Below are 16,456 nucleotides of genomic sequence, written 5' to 3'. Positions count from 1 at the left end.
GCCCAGGTATAAGACCACCAACAACTGCCATCATGTTTGGAAGGAACGTTTATTTTGCAACACCCTATATTAATCTGTTTAATATATTTGTAAAGCGTCAGCATTTCCTGTTTTTTTGAAGTTGAAATATGCATTCACAGCTATAATAAAGGACCCAGCATTAGCACAAGGAAGAGGAGACTACTAAAACGAAACTATGCCAAAGTCTAAAGATAGAAAAAACACATGTGTTTATTGACCCGGCGTTAAGAACATCACTCATCGATTTGTTGTCAGTTGTCATTTGAACATGATGAGATTACTTACTCTTTTAATTGGTAATTTTAATTATTATATTTCGGCGGTCTTATGTATAAAATAATAAAAAAAAACCGCGAAATTCGGTTCTGAATTTTCACGTCCGCTCTTAAGAATGTAGTGGTCATGTTGATATTTTTCTTCGGTGATGCGGGGTGCTGATGGGTGTTGTTAAATATGACATCTACTCCAAAAACAGTAACTGCAAAACATGTCCCAGGTAATTAAATCATATTAAAATTATTTCGTTGCTAATCTTCTTTGATTCACTTTTAGTTTAGTTTTAAAGGGGTGTGTGTAGCAATTACACCTGTAGTGCCTAGATGACCTTTTGGCATTTAAATGTGTGGAGCTCATCCCAGTTTAATAACATTTTTGCTTTGTGCACTTAATGAATGATTCACAAAATTAGTATTAATTTGTAAAAATGAGCTTTTTATTCTCATTATTTGTTAGCAACAAGCTCTCCTTTTGAAAATATTTTGTTAAATGGAGTGTTTTGTGTTTTAATCAATCAAACTTTGATGCTCTTTTTGGCTCTTTTGCCCTCGTGAATTTGTGTCAATAGTACATAGTACACAACTAATGTGGGCTCGTAACTTTCTTTCTACAAGTTTTTTTTATTGTATGGGAAGGCTTAATGAACCTACGACCTCTGTTATTACTACACATGACATTACATACATATTTACATAGTCTTTTCATTCTTTTGAATGAATTACATACATACTTCGTAAATTCATTGACTGCTGTATGTTTTAACTTGGGTAACTAAAATGACCACATAGATTTACATATTTTACCTGTTGAGGTGAGGCAGGGTCTACTCATGAATGCCAAAATTCAAAGCTGTTAAGTTGAATTTTCTAAACATTTTAGATTCATCTCTTCATCATCATGATGTAGGTAATTATTTTTATTACACTGAAAGCTGAAGTTGTCTAAAAACGAGTCTAAAAAACCGGGACCACTCAATGTAATGTCTCTGTTTATTAGGTTTGTTGTTGTTTACTGTTTGTATTGTTATGTACTTCTGGTTGCATAACTGGAGCATGTTCTCAAGGAATAAACATAGTGGAAATATATGGTGAAAATAGGGTTGTTAGATGTTTATAAACCAGAGGTAGGCGTAGGTACATAATGATATAGGATGGGGCAGGGGGTAAATCAGTGAGAGATGGTGTCACATTCCCTGCAACTTGCTCTGTTACTGGATTTTGAATTGACCAATCCATGCCTTTATTAAAATTATTATGCTCAAACGGATTTTTTAACTAAATCTGGATTGTGGTAATTTTGGAGTAACTCTGAAAATGTTATAGCAAGAGTAGTAAAAGCGTCAACTTGAGTATATTTTATAGTTGATATTGTCTGTGTGTCTGTCTGTCCATCAGTCTCTCTTTCCATTTGTTGCGATCTATGAGCTAATGGATGTTCGAGATACTTTCAGAATTTTGTTCACATTTGGTCTGTTGGTCATTATTACAGAAAATTGCGGTTTCTTTATTTAAAAGGTGTTACCGAGGGTGTTACTATGTAATGTGGACAAAAAGAAAGCCTTCATTCAATTCTAAGCAAGAATAGAATTAGAAATTCGGAAATCCAGTTGTAGTGATGTATTGTAAACTCTGCTACATCGCAACAGTGTTCATTAATGTTACAGTGTGTCCAGCGAAATCCCTTCATCATTATTTAGTGAAGTTGATTCTTCAGGATTACTCGAGGGATTACTGTGATGTAATCATGTTAGGCATCAGGTTATTGAGACATTCAACAAAGTAAAATGTTTCAAATAAACAGCCTGTATATTTGTGCATATTTTGAAAGAAAAAATGCTGAATACACTCTTAAATAGCAGACATACAAATCATTAAAACCATTCAATCGAAATTACCATATGCTTCATGAAAAACACACAATTTAATATAAGTACGAATCAATTCCAACTCACACAGAAGGTGACAGAACGGGGCGGTAGACTCGGGCGCCACCCAGGGAATGCGGACTTGTCCCTGGAGAAGAATTTGGGACGGTTACAACAGATAACTCGTCAGAGAAACGGTCTCCAGAGATCTTGTGGTTAGCGGAGGTCGGCTTTTGGCGCATGATTTAAAAACAGAATTACGGCAGCAAATTTTTTAAGCGGAACGGAAGCACAAATTAATTAACGATATATACTAGGAAACAAAATGCAGGAAAACAGAACACAACCACCGTATAATTAACGGAAGAAATATAGCAAACGCTTACCATTAGATTTAATGGAACGATGATAAATCATATCTCAAAACGTATGCCAATACAGTGAAAATTGCCAAAGGACGTTATATGAACTTCCCAAATTTCTCTCCTGACTGGGCACGAGAAGTTTCTCCCCTGACTGGGCAATGGAAGCACCGCTCATCACTATATGTGAAGTAGAGGTATCTCATAAGAGATCTTGACGGATACTCATCAAACGTCGTAGAGGGAGCCCTACTGATATGAGTGGCATGGATGGCATTACACTCCAAGATGTACACCTTTAAAGAGGCTGTGAGGCTGCACATCGAGGTACGAGCCATAGACTTTGAGGAGAGGTTACGCGCCCTCGGCCGCCGCCAGTCAAAGGTGATCGGTGAAGACCAATCAACATTGACATCGAATTAGAATATACCTAGGCCTCGACCTAGGCGTATATCTTCTAATTAGGCGTACCTTGACTGAGGTGCGTGGAAGTAGCTGTCCACCCTATACTAGGCTTTTCTGGTCTAATGGCTGTTAGTGAGCTTTGCTTTAGGAGGAGAGTTCCGAGTGATCGGGTTCAATCGCGATTCTTCAAGGTGATAAGGAGAACCTTCCAGAAATCCCGATGGACATCGAGGTCCCTTGAAAGATTAGTCATCGGCGATAAAGAACGAACGCGGATGTGACGTAATCTTTCCGAGAAATATATCGCGCTGTTCGACAACGTGCGGGAATACTCGGGAGCGTTCGGAAGCTTTCGAGAAAGAGGGGGTTTGCTAGACACTGAGCCCAAGATATGGATGTTGGGATCTTGGAAACTATAGAAGATACGACGTTGAGCAAATTAGGGTAAAGTTGCGCAATTAAACAGTTTTGATCATGCTTTAAAAAAAACAGAAAATTCCTATTACATCCGAATATATGCCAGAGAAATCGACATTTGCGATTTTTCTTTATTTGAGCAGTTATGGAAAAATAAAAAATTCTTTCTGGTTGTCACTTTTTGAGCTCTACAAGACAGAGTTGAGAGATTTTCAATACAACGTTTCGTTTCGGAGAAATCATTATCAACTTAAATTTTTTATATGGCACGTAAAAAAGTACATAATGAATTGAGTAACATTTTTTATTACAAATATAATGTACAGCACAAAAAAATCTAAAGTTTTTTTTTGGTTTCAACAGGATGGTTTCGGAAATCCCCATGATAGACATCCTTAGCATGGACACAGCGTATAAGTAAATCGAATTGCGTTTCGGGGCAGTTCCAATTTCAACGCGTTTCGTTCAAATACATAAATAAAATTAACCACAGATGCTTCTAATAAGAAACATATCGCATATGCAAGAATAAGATGCTTAGATTGCGTACTGCCAACTACCTTATTTATTGAGATATTTCTTTGAAATTTTAACCGTAAATGCTTTTAGTAAAGAAGTACTGATAAATGCTCTAAAGTTACTCGCCTTAGGGCGAAAACCTTTTTGCTTGTTCCACGTGCGATAGCCTCACTCTATGATTAATTACAAATTTACCAAAGTGTTGACGTTTAATTTTTTCCAAAGAAAGTCTAGACTTTAGATAGGTCGAAACCTTGTGCTTCTTTTACTCATCACGAACAGTCTGACGGTTATCCGCGACCTTTTTACTCTAACTAAAATAATTTAAAGAATTGGACCTTCTAGTCCAGATCTAGTATCCAGTGACTATTTTTGTTCCCAAATCTCAAAAAAAAAACACTAAGCGGAACAAAATTTAGGGCAATGACGAACTTATAACTAGCAGATGTGAGAGCCATTTTGCGGAAAAACCAAATGAATATTTTTATATTGGATTAAAGGTGTTATTGCAACAGTGTTGTACCTGCATTCAAAAGCAGGGGAACTACTTATATTGAATAATAAAATTTTGTTGTTGCTCCAAACAAAAGGGTTTGCATGCGTAGTCCGCGAATATAAAAATGACCACTCGTAAGTCATAATAGGTAATATTGGTGTGACTGCTGTAGAGGGACAGCAGGGTTTGAACAGTTATACAGATCTCTGTTTCAAAACTGACCTCAGGATTATGGTGTCAAATTCATTTGAACATTAAACGGCTTCTAAACCATTGTTTTTGTTCGAATGCAGCTTTTAGAGGAATTTACAAAATATGTACACTTCGGAGGACTAAAATTATATTTAGTTCAGCTAACACGTCTAGACTGTCGTTTTGAGGAAATAAAAGTAACGCATAGTTTCTATGCTAACATCAAAAATAGCCAAGCATAATCTGGACATTGGCCAGGAATTATTGGGCACCCTACTTTTTTTACAATTCTTTCGGTATTTCTTATGATTGTAATTAATTCATTAAAATGCCAAACCCAAATGAGAGCGCTTATTAAGGTTACTCCTCATTTGTAAATGAACAAATCAACCGTAAGGATGAAGCAAAAATTGTGCAATCTGAAAAACCACTTACGCTCCCATCAGTGTTTATTGAGTTGTAAAATTAGATTATTTTAGTCGTTATATTTGTCCTTGCATCTGTCAGTAATAAAAAATTAGAAGTGATGTTAAGCGGTGCTTGTGAGTTGGTTATGATTTGCAAATCGGGAGGCAAATAATAATAGTGTAATGATGCCTGAATATCGCGAGTTGTTACGTGAACCGAGCAAAAATCAAAGGAAATATAAATTGTGTCGAACACTCAGTTGGAGTAAAGATGTTCCAAGTAATTGGGCGGAATTATTAGGAATTGCTGTATTAGAAAATAATGAAGGTAATCAATTTGGAATATTCTTTTATAGTGATCTCATTAATTTCGAGAACAAATACAATTAGGAACCAAATATGACCTTGTAAATGTTATATACAGGGTGGTTAATGGCAGTAAGGAATATAATTATGAAAAGTACTTGTATGCTAAGTTTGAATCAACGACTGAATCACTTTAGAGAAAAAAAGTAACATCGGATAGATCCCCAAAAGTATATAAAAACTGATATATACCTCTTGCTTATAACCTATAGGATAGGATCATGCAGATACCAAATACAGTATGTTTCAACTAAAACCGGTACTATCGCTAACTTCCTCACCATCGGAGCAACGAAGTAAGTGTCGAGAGCTGAACAGGACCTGAAAGTGTTTGTACGGATTAAGAGCAACATCTTGATTGTTATTTGTTTATTTGTAGTTTTAATTTGCTTTCATAAGTTATTTGTTTTTTCCGTATTTTTCTTTGATGATATGGTATTTATGGCCCCCGGAAAAGTACTGATATTTACAGAAGGCGTGACAGAAGGTATCGATATCTAATTAAGTATTGATGGTCGATATGTAGTCCAGGGAATAGAGGGTTTTAACTTGCAAAATGAGAAGTAGTTCTAATTTCTTTTGCATGTCATAGACAGTCATCTGGTGGTTAAGAATCGAAGTTTTCGACCTTCCACCCATTGTGCTTCCCCCGTACCACTCCCAAAACCCTTGAAATTTGGATGGTTTCTTAGTTTTTCAATCATATCTTTTTATAGATTTACTTTAAAAAAAAATATTGTTATCAGAAATTGTAGACCATAAAATTCTACACAATTTTGATATGCATTACTTTTTTTGTGAAATGTTTATTAAAAAAGATATAGAGCTTCAAAGTTGCTTATATTTTTAAGAATTATGAAATTTCTATGTAGATGTTTTAATCAAAATTTAATCTTTATCTCTATAATTAAGAGTTTTATGAGAAACTTGAATTTATCGTGATATAAATCTCCCTACCCTGCACCCTTACCAAAGGGGATGTATAATAATTCAACTTTCACCCCTTGCTAGTAGGGATATTTGAATCACTGTGAGATTGTAGCGCTTTTTAATATACGTTTGAAATAAGAAACAGTTTCACTTCAGTTCAGCTTCTCTCTCCCCCCCCCCCCCCCCCAGCTTCTCTCCCCCCCCCCCCTCCCCCCGGAAGGAATGAATATTTCAACCCCTTGTGGCGATTGATAAGTTAGTCAGAGAGTAAGTACAACGCTTATTACTTATATTTTCTAATATTCTCGTTCCGGTTTAACCACCCCCAACTGAAATGAGTGGTTTAATTCTCGGTTGGTGATTGCTCGATCACACTTCGATAATGACATTTCTGAATACACATTGCAAATAAAAAAATTTTTTGCCATTCATGTTCATATAAAATAATGATTTGTAAATTGTGTTCGAAAGCGATATAATCTTAGATAGTTGAACAATCACAACTATAGGGGATTGAAGTAATCATCCCTTTTTGTAAGAGATGAAAGGAGTTAAAATGAAGTAACACCACTTTTCTTATTTGATAATTGTATTTGAAAGCACCATAATCACACAGTGATTCAAATACCTACTACGACCAAGGGGTTGAAGCGCTATCATCCCCTTTGATAGGGGTGCAGGGTACCGAAATTTATAGCACCATAGCTTCATAATCGAGTTATTTTCTCATATAAATCTTATGATTATAGAGATAACATACAATTTCGTTAAAATATGTACATACATAGAAATTTCGGAATCTTCAAAATAAAAACAACTTTGAAACTCTGTATCTTTTGAAATAAAAAATTTACCAAAAAAAAGTGTATGACAAATTTATGTAAAATTTGATGTTCTACAATTTCTAATAACAATATTTTTGTGTAAAGTGAACCTATAAAAAGATATGATTGAAAAACTAAAAAACCAACCAAATTTCGTTGGTTTTAGAAGTGGTACGGGGGAAGCACAAGGGGTGGGAGGTCGAAAACTTAGATTCTTAACCACCAGATAGATATTCCTACATGACATGCAAAAAAAATTGTAACTACTTCTCGTTTTGCAGGAAATGGCCCATTTTCAGTCTCTATTCCCCGGACTAACGACTGCATGCAGGTATCGAAGTGTCGAATAGGTATATCGATACCGATAATTTTGATACTCCGATACTTTGATCCTATAAAAGTCAACGAGCCCGAGCGCCGAACGGTGCATTATTCGCATTGCATTCACACGTTCATATTTAGCTTTCTGCAGATTCCGCATTGCATAAACATCGTACCTACGCTTTCCATTATCTGCCACTTCGCTTGAACCGCAGTTTTGTCAGGTTTTTTTAAAGCAGTGGCGGTGCTACAGCCTATTCGCTCTCGCGTCCGCCCAATACCATCGTTACTCGCAAACAATTCGTCCGTTTGAATAGGTGGTTAATTAGAATACAATGAGAGATAAAATTAATTTGTAACCCCCTCCCCCCCCCATTGCTCAGTGATCTCGAAAAAGAGTCGCACGGGAAAGTTATAGTTTGTACAAACCAATTTATTTCGATGAGACCTTTCATTAGAATACCATGAAGGGTAGAACATGTGTTTACACCTCCCCCCCTCCCTCCCAATTTCCTAAAGTTTAACTTAGCACCACTAAAGGCATGCGTATGCAAAACTGAGACCAATTGGTTGTCGTATGTACAAGTTATCCACGTTTTACTTTCAAAAACAGCATCCCAGGAAATAAATAGTGGGGGGGGGGGCCCTTTTAGACAGCGAAATTTGATGGCCGTCCGGCCCACGTTCAAGCTATAGGCTACCTACTGCAAAAATTCTAGGACTCTAGGACCATATTCCCCTAGAAGTAGTTCAAAACGGACGTACGGACGGACGGACAAAACGTAAACAATAATAATTCTTAAAAAATGCGCTACAAAAGTATTAGGTGGTAATGGAGATTAAAACATTTTTTTCAAAATTTGCGTTTGATCTTTCATTAGCAACAATAAGCCATAGGAGAATGAAAGTAATGCCTCTATTCTATATGCATAATTTTCAAAAGTTTTTTTGTACAGGGTGCATTATGAAAGTAATGCGCATTTTCTGGAAATAATTATTGATTCGATTAGATTTTTCAAAGTGTTCTCTTGCATCAATACACTTACGCAGACACTTCTGCCGACTCCCACTGTTTTCCGTTTAGCTCTCTCTCTCTTTAGCCGCGAAACAAAAAAGTTCCATATTTGGTATTTGGAGATCTATGGACGCATTCAAACTTAGTTTTCGAAATTTTCATACACTAATATTCAATGAGTTTCGGAATTTTTGCAAAAACTGTTGGTTTTGATCCCTTATACCGTCCTGTTTTTTTACACATTTTCCTCGATTTTCTTTATATTATATATATATATTAGTTCTTTAATTTTATGCGCATGCGTGAATACAATTTTTTTACCTAGGTTGTACCGAGGGGAAGGAATAACAGAAATGTTGAAATTTATTTTTAAATTTGCGGGTGTACCAGAAGCTATAAAACATGTAAAAACAGTCTTGCATGCACCTTTTAATTCTGAACAACTTTAAATGAGACTTTAAACTCTACAGTTTTTTCTGTAAAATGTACAGGAGAGCAGCATATTGCATAACACTACTTTCCCATGTTAAATCCCTATGTTCCTACTTACCGTGCACCACCCGGTATAATGAGATACCCACAGATGAAAAACGAATTTTAATGTATTTACGTTTTTGAAACATTAATTAATGAACAGAGCATATTTATTGCAATCTACCATATGTTATGAGAACGTCCTCCAGGGGGCACCTTGCACACAGTATTTGAACCAACTGTGTCAAAATCGTCGTAGCCTATTCCAAGAAGTGGATTCCCATCTAAAACTTGGCGATTACTATTGCTCAAATAAGCGCGTTTTACCTTTTCTTTTTATCAACCTACGCCGTGTTGCTTGGTGGGTTTCGGTACCTGTTAAAGAATTGCGTTCCACTTCTTTAGACGTTTGAGAAGTGAACGATCCCGCTTCTTGCTTTGGTACATCATTACTGTTCGGCGCGTTGGATTCATCTTTACATCCCATGCAACCAACGGGAAACACGTTACTTGCGTTTGTACGCCTGCGGAACAACTTAGGCATCTGGGACAAAGGCCCAGAGTTTAAGTTGGAAGCACTTCTATGCGCGTTTAAATTGTTATCGATCAAGTCATTTTTCGAAAGTGGTACGGATTGGGGTTCCTTAATTTCAAAGTGAAGCGGTGGAGTGTCGATTGACGAGTCCGTCACGGAATCGGTGGTTAGTTTTTCAAAAACCGTTTCTATCAATTCTGGTTGCTTGGGAACGTTTTGCTCTTTGTTTGCCGGCTTGGTCATCTTCACCTTATCGTCGGCAACCGGTTTTACAGGCTGTTTTGGTGGTTCAACTTGCACTGGTACCTTAAAATGAAAATCTTCGATAACTTTTGGGTACTTGTCGTCCCTTGGGACGAAAGCCATGTTCCTTGAATTTAATGAATTCAAATAGTTATTTTGTATGTAAAATTACAACTTTTCTACTCGATGCGTCTGATAATTTTTCCAGAAAGCTTCAATAATAGACCAGTATCTATACTATGTCAAATTTAAAGTGTACATTTCCATTTTTCTATATGCCAAACGGTATAAAAATTTCAACGCGTGTGCACTTGTTTGAACAGCCTTCTCTTAATTTTTCTTATTACCATGATCGTCCTATTTGTATCATCATTTTTGTTTGCTACGATTTGCCTCATGTTCATTACGATAGGGCTACATTTGCGTTGCCGCTAACAAACACCGCTTGGTCGACAGAATCTTCCGCGACATTCCCGACTTCGTTCCCACAATCTTATTAGGTTGCTCTAGAGCTCTGCAAACTACTGCCAATGCATTTTAGGAACCTTTAAAGGATTTCTCGTTTGGTTATAGTTTGAGAGCGGTCTAGGCCCATATCCGTTTCTTCAGCTCGGAAAAGGAGTAGAAGGAATGTGGGAAGCTAATACTTTCTATTGCCGTGAAAAGTACCTTCTGCTCGCCTTTTATAAAACGAGTAGACGCCCACAAAGAACAAAATGGACTACAAAGCACTGATGGGTTCTACAAAGTTCAGGAGTAGTGGGAAGTTCTGGAGGGGATTCAAAAGGAGTCTCAAGGTCCTAAAGAAGACGCCAGGAAGCTCTGGGATGGCTGCCGTAGCGCTCTGGAAATAACCGGAAAGAGCTTTAGGAGACTTCAGAACCTTTGGCAATTTCAAGTGCGCTATGGCAGTCTTCGCAGAGCTTCCGGGCGTCTTCTTTAAGAGCTTGAAACTACTAGGGTATTTTAACATTTCTCTCCGAGTCTTTCACTGAGTTCTAAATCTTTCAAAGTCCTGTCTAAATCCATCGAAATCGCCATAGGTACTTTCTAGAACTGACAACGCATTTTATCATTAAAAAGGGTCTAGATAAAGTACGGAGGAGAGGCTGATCACTCTCTGGAAAATGGAAAGACTCGCGAGCGCTAGAAAGCTTTGGAAGATCTAAAACATCTGCATCGACAGTATTTAATATTTTAGGCCCCTTCGAAAGCAAGCGTGTTCCCTGCAAAGCGTAAATGAGGGAGCATGAGAGAGAAGCTCTGTAAGGGTACGTGCACAACACAGCAGTGATACTAGCATATAGCCTGGATCATAGATCAAAGCTGAGAATATAAGCGCTTATAGGTGTGCACAACGGAACCAGGGTCGAACTGGGTGGGAAGGGCCCCGGGCGCTCCATGACCAAAAGGCATCCAAACTTATGGACCCCCCCCCCCGAAAAAGAAGACAGGGGATTTGCAGATTTTTTTAATTGTATTTCAAACAACTTGCTGAACAGTATTGAACATTAAATTAAAGGAGAAGGCGCTGTAATTCCAATGACGTATTGGCAAATTTATCAATTAATTTATCTTTCTCCAAATTTAAACTAACAATACGCTGAACATTTACAAACATTAATGCTTCAAAAATTGACTGACCCAAAGAGGGCCCCGTCTAGGGGCGGCTGGGGCCCGGGCCAGTCCGGCCCTGAACGGAACTAAGATATACATATCGTAGGAGTGGATAGAATCATGACTTTTGAGAAATTTAATCTCAGATTTCTCGTTGTGATGATGACATTACTTGTGTTCGCCAGCTACAAAGTGGTATGTTACTGTGGAATTCTCTCACCCAATCAATAAAAAAAAAGCGAAATGGAAGAGTTTCACCACTTATATCATTTCTCTTTTCAAAACTTCTGAAACTACCACTGCAAACATCCATTTTCAAAAACAATCTTTTATCAACACGCGACAAGAAGGAAATGAATGCGAAAAGTGCACATTGTAGGTGCAGTGTGTTCTCCAAGCGCATACTTGAGGCTTGAGCAAGATTTTGCTAGCAGAAAGAATCTGAGACACAGTTGTCGTCGCATGTAAAAGTTTCACGTTTTACTGTCCGAAAAGAAAAATATTCGCTTGCTTAAGAGATACGAGGGAAAATCAATAGATTGTCAATATCAGAATGATGTTATATTTTCTTTGTTAAACGATATACCGAAACGTATTTCTTACAAAAGTTTCTTTATAATATTGTTGAACATTCTACAATTTCCAAATAAGTATATGCTCGAGTATATGGGGTCTGGTAAACAATTTGTCAGACTCGTTTTTTTAATAGAATACCCTATATATTTTTTAATCTAAGTAGATATTAAATGCAATTTTCAAAAATATAACACACCAAGGATGATATTCAAAAAAGATTCAAGTGATATATACAAAAAGATTTCAAAAACATACTTTTTTTAAATTTTTTAAAACTTAATCTCCTTTTGAAGTAGTATTGAATTTTTTTAATTATTTTTTTTTGAAAAGAGAATCTAATGTACTACCTTTTTAGATGGAAACATATAGGGTGTTCCATTAAAAAAATGAAGTTGAGTCCGATAACTTCTTCACCTGGTCTCGCCTGGCAATTATAATTAGTAATATATTAATGGAAATGGGGTTGCTAGTAGGAGATCAAAAATGGAAGGTCCAAGTTTAAATATTATTTACCATTTCTACATTTCGCCAGGTTAAAAATGATCCTTGATATTGGATCTCACAGGCTCGGGGACCTGCTATTTCTATACAGCGTGGGCCATTAGTGTGTGGGTGGACGATTGTGGGTTTATTAACGCACATATTTAAAATTCATTGTGGGCGAATGTTGAAGGACCCTTAAGGCTACAACCTAAAAACATTTTCACCGAAATTCCAATTGTTATACAGGGTGATTTATATTAAAGTTGCATTTTTTTAAATGGAACCTTCTGTATATTATTACATATTTCGATTCCTTGGTCAATTTTAGTGTGACTTTATGTATTATACATGATCTCTAAAATGAGTCGCAATTGGTCGTTTTTTCAAAAAGTAGAAGTCCAGTAAAAATTGAATATCGCAGTTATCATATCATAAAACTTAGAAGGCCGTGACTTTGCAGTGGCACTAATCATGAAATGTATTAATATACGCCGAACAGCTAAAGTTAAACTTTTTTTGTGTTAAAAGAAATCACTCCGTCAATTTTCAAAATTTCAATCAGAGGTAACTTGATTATTTTAAATCAAACTACGAAGTTTTTTTTATTTCATGAAATATAACATTTTATTACCTTTCTAACGATATAAGCATGTCGGTATGTATCTCAAAACTCTTGTTTGTCGTAGCCCTTTTTAAAAGATAAAATAATGAATTTGCATTTAAACCAACGCGTGAACTTATAAATAAATCAATTTGAATAGTAAGCCACGAAAGCCATATTAGAAAATATTAACAAAATAAAATGAAATAACATCTGTCAGTTTAGTTTATTAGCATTTATAATTCTGTTGTGTCGATTGTTGTGTTAGAAAAATGGAATTTGAATAAAATATTTTAAACGGTGCTCTATACTTTAAATTTTTAAGTACATACTCTTTTTTTTTTGCTTTTCTTCAAAATGTTCTGGTGCACATCGTAGAAGAAATGTGGTTTCAGCACGATGGTGTCCCACCTGATTTTGCTATAAACATTAAAGAATGGCTGAATCAACAATTTCCTGGGAGGTGTGGTTTTGAACATTTATTGAAATAATTATTTTTTTCTTATTTTTATTTAAACTTTCTATTTTGATTTTTTTAAGTTTTTGGTTTATTTTATTTCGAGCAAATTTTTATAAATTCAATTGTTCATAATTTTTAACGGTCTACTAATTACCGAGAGGTTTTTTAAATCCAAAAACACTGTGAATTATTAGAAATTGTTGAATTACAAAAAATATGTAAAAGATACATATCGACATGCTTATATCGTTAAAAAGGTAATAAGATCCTACATTTGAGGCGATAAAAAAACTTGATAGTTCCATTTAAAAAAATCAAGTTACCTTTGATTGAAATTTTGAAAATTGACGGAGTGATTTCTTTTAACACAAAATAAGTTCAACTTTAGTCGTTCGGCGTATGTTAGTACCTCGGTTAGTACATTTCATGATTAGTACCTCTGCAAAGTCCCGGCCTTCTGAGTTTTATAACTGCGATATTCAATTTTTACTAGACGTATCTACTTTTTGAAAAAACGACGAATTGCGGCTAAACGACCCATTTTAGACATCATGTGTAATAAATAAAGTCACACTAAAATTGACCAAGGAATCCAAATATGTAATAATATACACAGGGTTCCATTTAAAAAAATGCAACTTTGATGTAAATCACCCTGTATAACAATTGCAATTTCGTTGAAAATATTTTTAAGTTGTAGCCTGAAGGGTCCTTAAACATTCCCCCACAATGAATTTAAGTATGCGCGTTAATGAACCCACAATCTTCCAACCACACACTAATGGCCCACCCTGTATAGTGTGTAAGTCTATATAAATAAAAATTAATGTTGTCTGTCTGCATGTCTCTTCTACCTTCCTAACCGTTCATCCGATTGTAATGAAGCTTTGGGGAATCGTTGGACGCATGCCCGCGAAGGTTTCTGATTTATTCAAACAGTTCCCGTAATTCCCACGGGAACAGGAACGGAGAAGAGAGGATTTTACGTTTTACAGTTGAAACTGCGGCAGATAGAGACTTGACATTTAGATTGTTGGTTTCTTTGAAAGCGTGAAGCTGTACTCCGAAAGCCGAAATTACTACGGAAACGGGAATAAAAAGATATACGACATTGACTAATAGGCTGTACGAAATCGCCGAGAACGACTATAAAAAATTGTATGAAATCAATACTGAGGAGTTTTATGGAATATTAATATAAAGGGTGTCCCAACATGCACTCAAGAAGTAATTTTAGCAGAAAACACAGATTTTTAATTAATAATCGCGATTATTACACGTTTATGTATGTAATAGCATATCGGGTAAGTGGCCGTTTGATATAAATGTGAAAATGTGATTTGAAATCATGACAATTAGCATTCAATGTAAAATTGGCATCCGCTGCGCAAAAAGGTTTGCATTGCCTTATGTTCCCTGTACTGTAAAGTCAAGGTGAGACGGACGAATAGCGCCTTTTTTCCAAATTGGGTTGAAATGCGCTAAAAAAAGTTTGATTGCGTCTACTAGGAGAAATATGCAGTTATGACATACACACATTCTACAAACACAATGGTTACGGATTTCACATTTCTGTCAACTAAATTGAAGCTTTTACTTCTAAACAAGTATAAATTGTGCACAACTCTTATGCAGATAAAGCGCATTTTTTTTAATCGAAGGGAATACACCCGCTCACGATAAGAGGTCGAGGAGGAGCGCTATGGTTGGTAGAAATATTGAGACCTTTCATTAGAGTACCATGAAGGATAAAACTAGTTCCACTCCCCCCCCCCTCCCTCTCCACCCCGTACTTTGATGATAAGAGGAAAGAATGAAGGGCAGTAGTTGGTAGAAAATGGTACGTAAGAAATGCCCAAATCTTATTTCTTACGGTAAATCGTGCTAAGGCGCTTGTCTTCGGTAGTACTCGGATCATTCAAACAGTTGAGTTTATCCTGACGTTCGTTTCGTTTATTTACAATAATTAGTGACACTTTGTTGGTTATTATTATTTTGAAATGCACGTTACTGTTACTGACAGATGACATACAATGACAGAATTCGTTACGCGTTAATGCGCAAGCTGGCACTTGCCACTACGGAACTATAAATCGTATTAATTTCGTTAACGTAAGATTTTACGGTTCCGTTCTTACGTTCTTACGGCTACGGAACTATAAATCCGGCTTTATGCACGTTTTACTTTCAAAAACAGCATCTCGGGAAATAATTCTCCCTTTTAGACAGCGAAATTTGATGTCCGTCTGGCACACTTTCGAGGTATAGGCTACCTACTGCAAAAAATTCCGGGACTCACGGACGAACAGAACGCAAGCAAGAGCAGATTTTTTTTTAATTCTTAAAAAATGCACTACAAAATTGAAATGGTCCTTTTGAAATAGACGAAATAGTATACCTATCTTACCATTATTTAAACACTTTATTTAAACAATGCTCTTACCATTTACGTTGCTAAACAGAAAACATATGCATTTCCAATACATACTTTGATAACATTAAAAAAGCAAAACAAATGAATAATGTACCGGTGATCTTTTGTCAAGCAAGATCATCCGTACTTTACCCTGACAATCATTTAGGTATTACAATTGAATCGAAAATTGCAATAAGTACGTGACCTACACATAAATGCATGATCTCAGAAATCCCCACTATTATTATTTCAAGCCTTTGCCTAACTAAGCAACTCGTCTCGTCATTCAGTAATATACAATGCGTTCAACTTTAATGTGTACAGTACAACATGTTAATCACACTGTTTGGGTTTTTGGCGTGTGAAAGTGTAGTGCATTTGTATTAGTTGTGAATGGAATGATGACATTGAATAGAAAAGAGCACGTTTTCTCTCACCATTTATTTCGACCTTATCCTTTTTTATTTGTGTCAGCTGCAGTCTGTAAGTCGCCTGTGGGCTGTAAAGTTCAAAAATTGTTTAATATTTTGTTCTGCTTTCCCATGGCATGCTCAGTTAACATCTGTTTTAATATGGAAATACGTACATTCTCCAACGCTTCCTTTCAAGTTCACTGTTTTTTCGTGAATGTGATCA

At 36.1% G+C, this 16,456-nt stretch overlaps 2 protein-coding genes across 11 annotated transcripts in view; one reads left to right on the top strand and one right to left on the bottom strand.

The window, feature by feature from the left end:
* Window positions 1-267: 267 nt before the first annotated feature.
* Window positions 268-16,456, top strand: part of LOC116162849 (guanine nucleotide-releasing factor 2) — a 37,832-nt gene continuing 21,643 nt past the window's right edge. Inside the window, exon 1 of one of the 6 annotated variants that reach the window (XM_031476578.1) lies at window positions 268-517. In XM_031476578.1, the coding sequence (XP_031332438.1) occupies window positions 475-517 (43 nt within the window). In that variant the 5' untranslated portion in view covers window positions 268-474. Of the gene's footprint in view, window positions 518-4,976; window positions 5,288-16,129; window positions 16,304-16,456 lie in introns of those variants that run through there. The other 5 variants (XM_031476579.1, XM_031476576.1, XM_031476577.1 and 2 more) reach the window with 5 other exon arrangements.
* LOC116162850 lies at window positions 8,998-16,319 on the bottom strand. Of its 5 annotated transcripts, none has more exons than XM_031476586.1 (3): window positions 16,258-16,319; window positions 9,217-9,730; window positions 8,998-9,173 (listed from the first exon to the last, which is right to left on the bottom strand). In XM_031476586.1, exons 1-3 carry the CDS (start codon window positions 16,258-16,260, stop codon window positions 9,070-9,072), a joined length of 621 nt encoding a protein of 206 aa, XP_031332446.1. In that variant the 5' UTR covers window positions 16,261-16,319; the 3' UTR covers window positions 8,998-9,069. The 5 variants fall into 5 exon arrangements, with proteins under 5 accessions (XP_031332446.1, XP_031332444.1, XP_031332445.1 ...); XM_031476584.1 differs by lacking the exon at window positions 16,258-16,319 and adding an exon at window positions 16,030-16,056; XM_031476585.1 differs by lacking the exon at window positions 16,258-16,319 and adding an exon at window positions 15,848-15,993.

The sequence above is a fragment of the Photinus pyralis genome, unplaced genomic scaffold, assembly GCF_008802855.1.
Source record: "Photinus pyralis isolate 1611_PpyrPB1 unplaced genomic scaffold, Ppyr1.3 Ppyr1.4_LG2, whole genome shotgun sequence".
Taxonomy (NCBI): Eukaryota; Metazoa; Arthropoda; class Insecta; order Coleoptera; family Lampyridae; genus Photinus; species Photinus pyralis.
The sequence above is the reverse complement of the archived record's forward strand: the minus strand, read 5'-3'. Positions and strand labels throughout refer to the sequence as shown.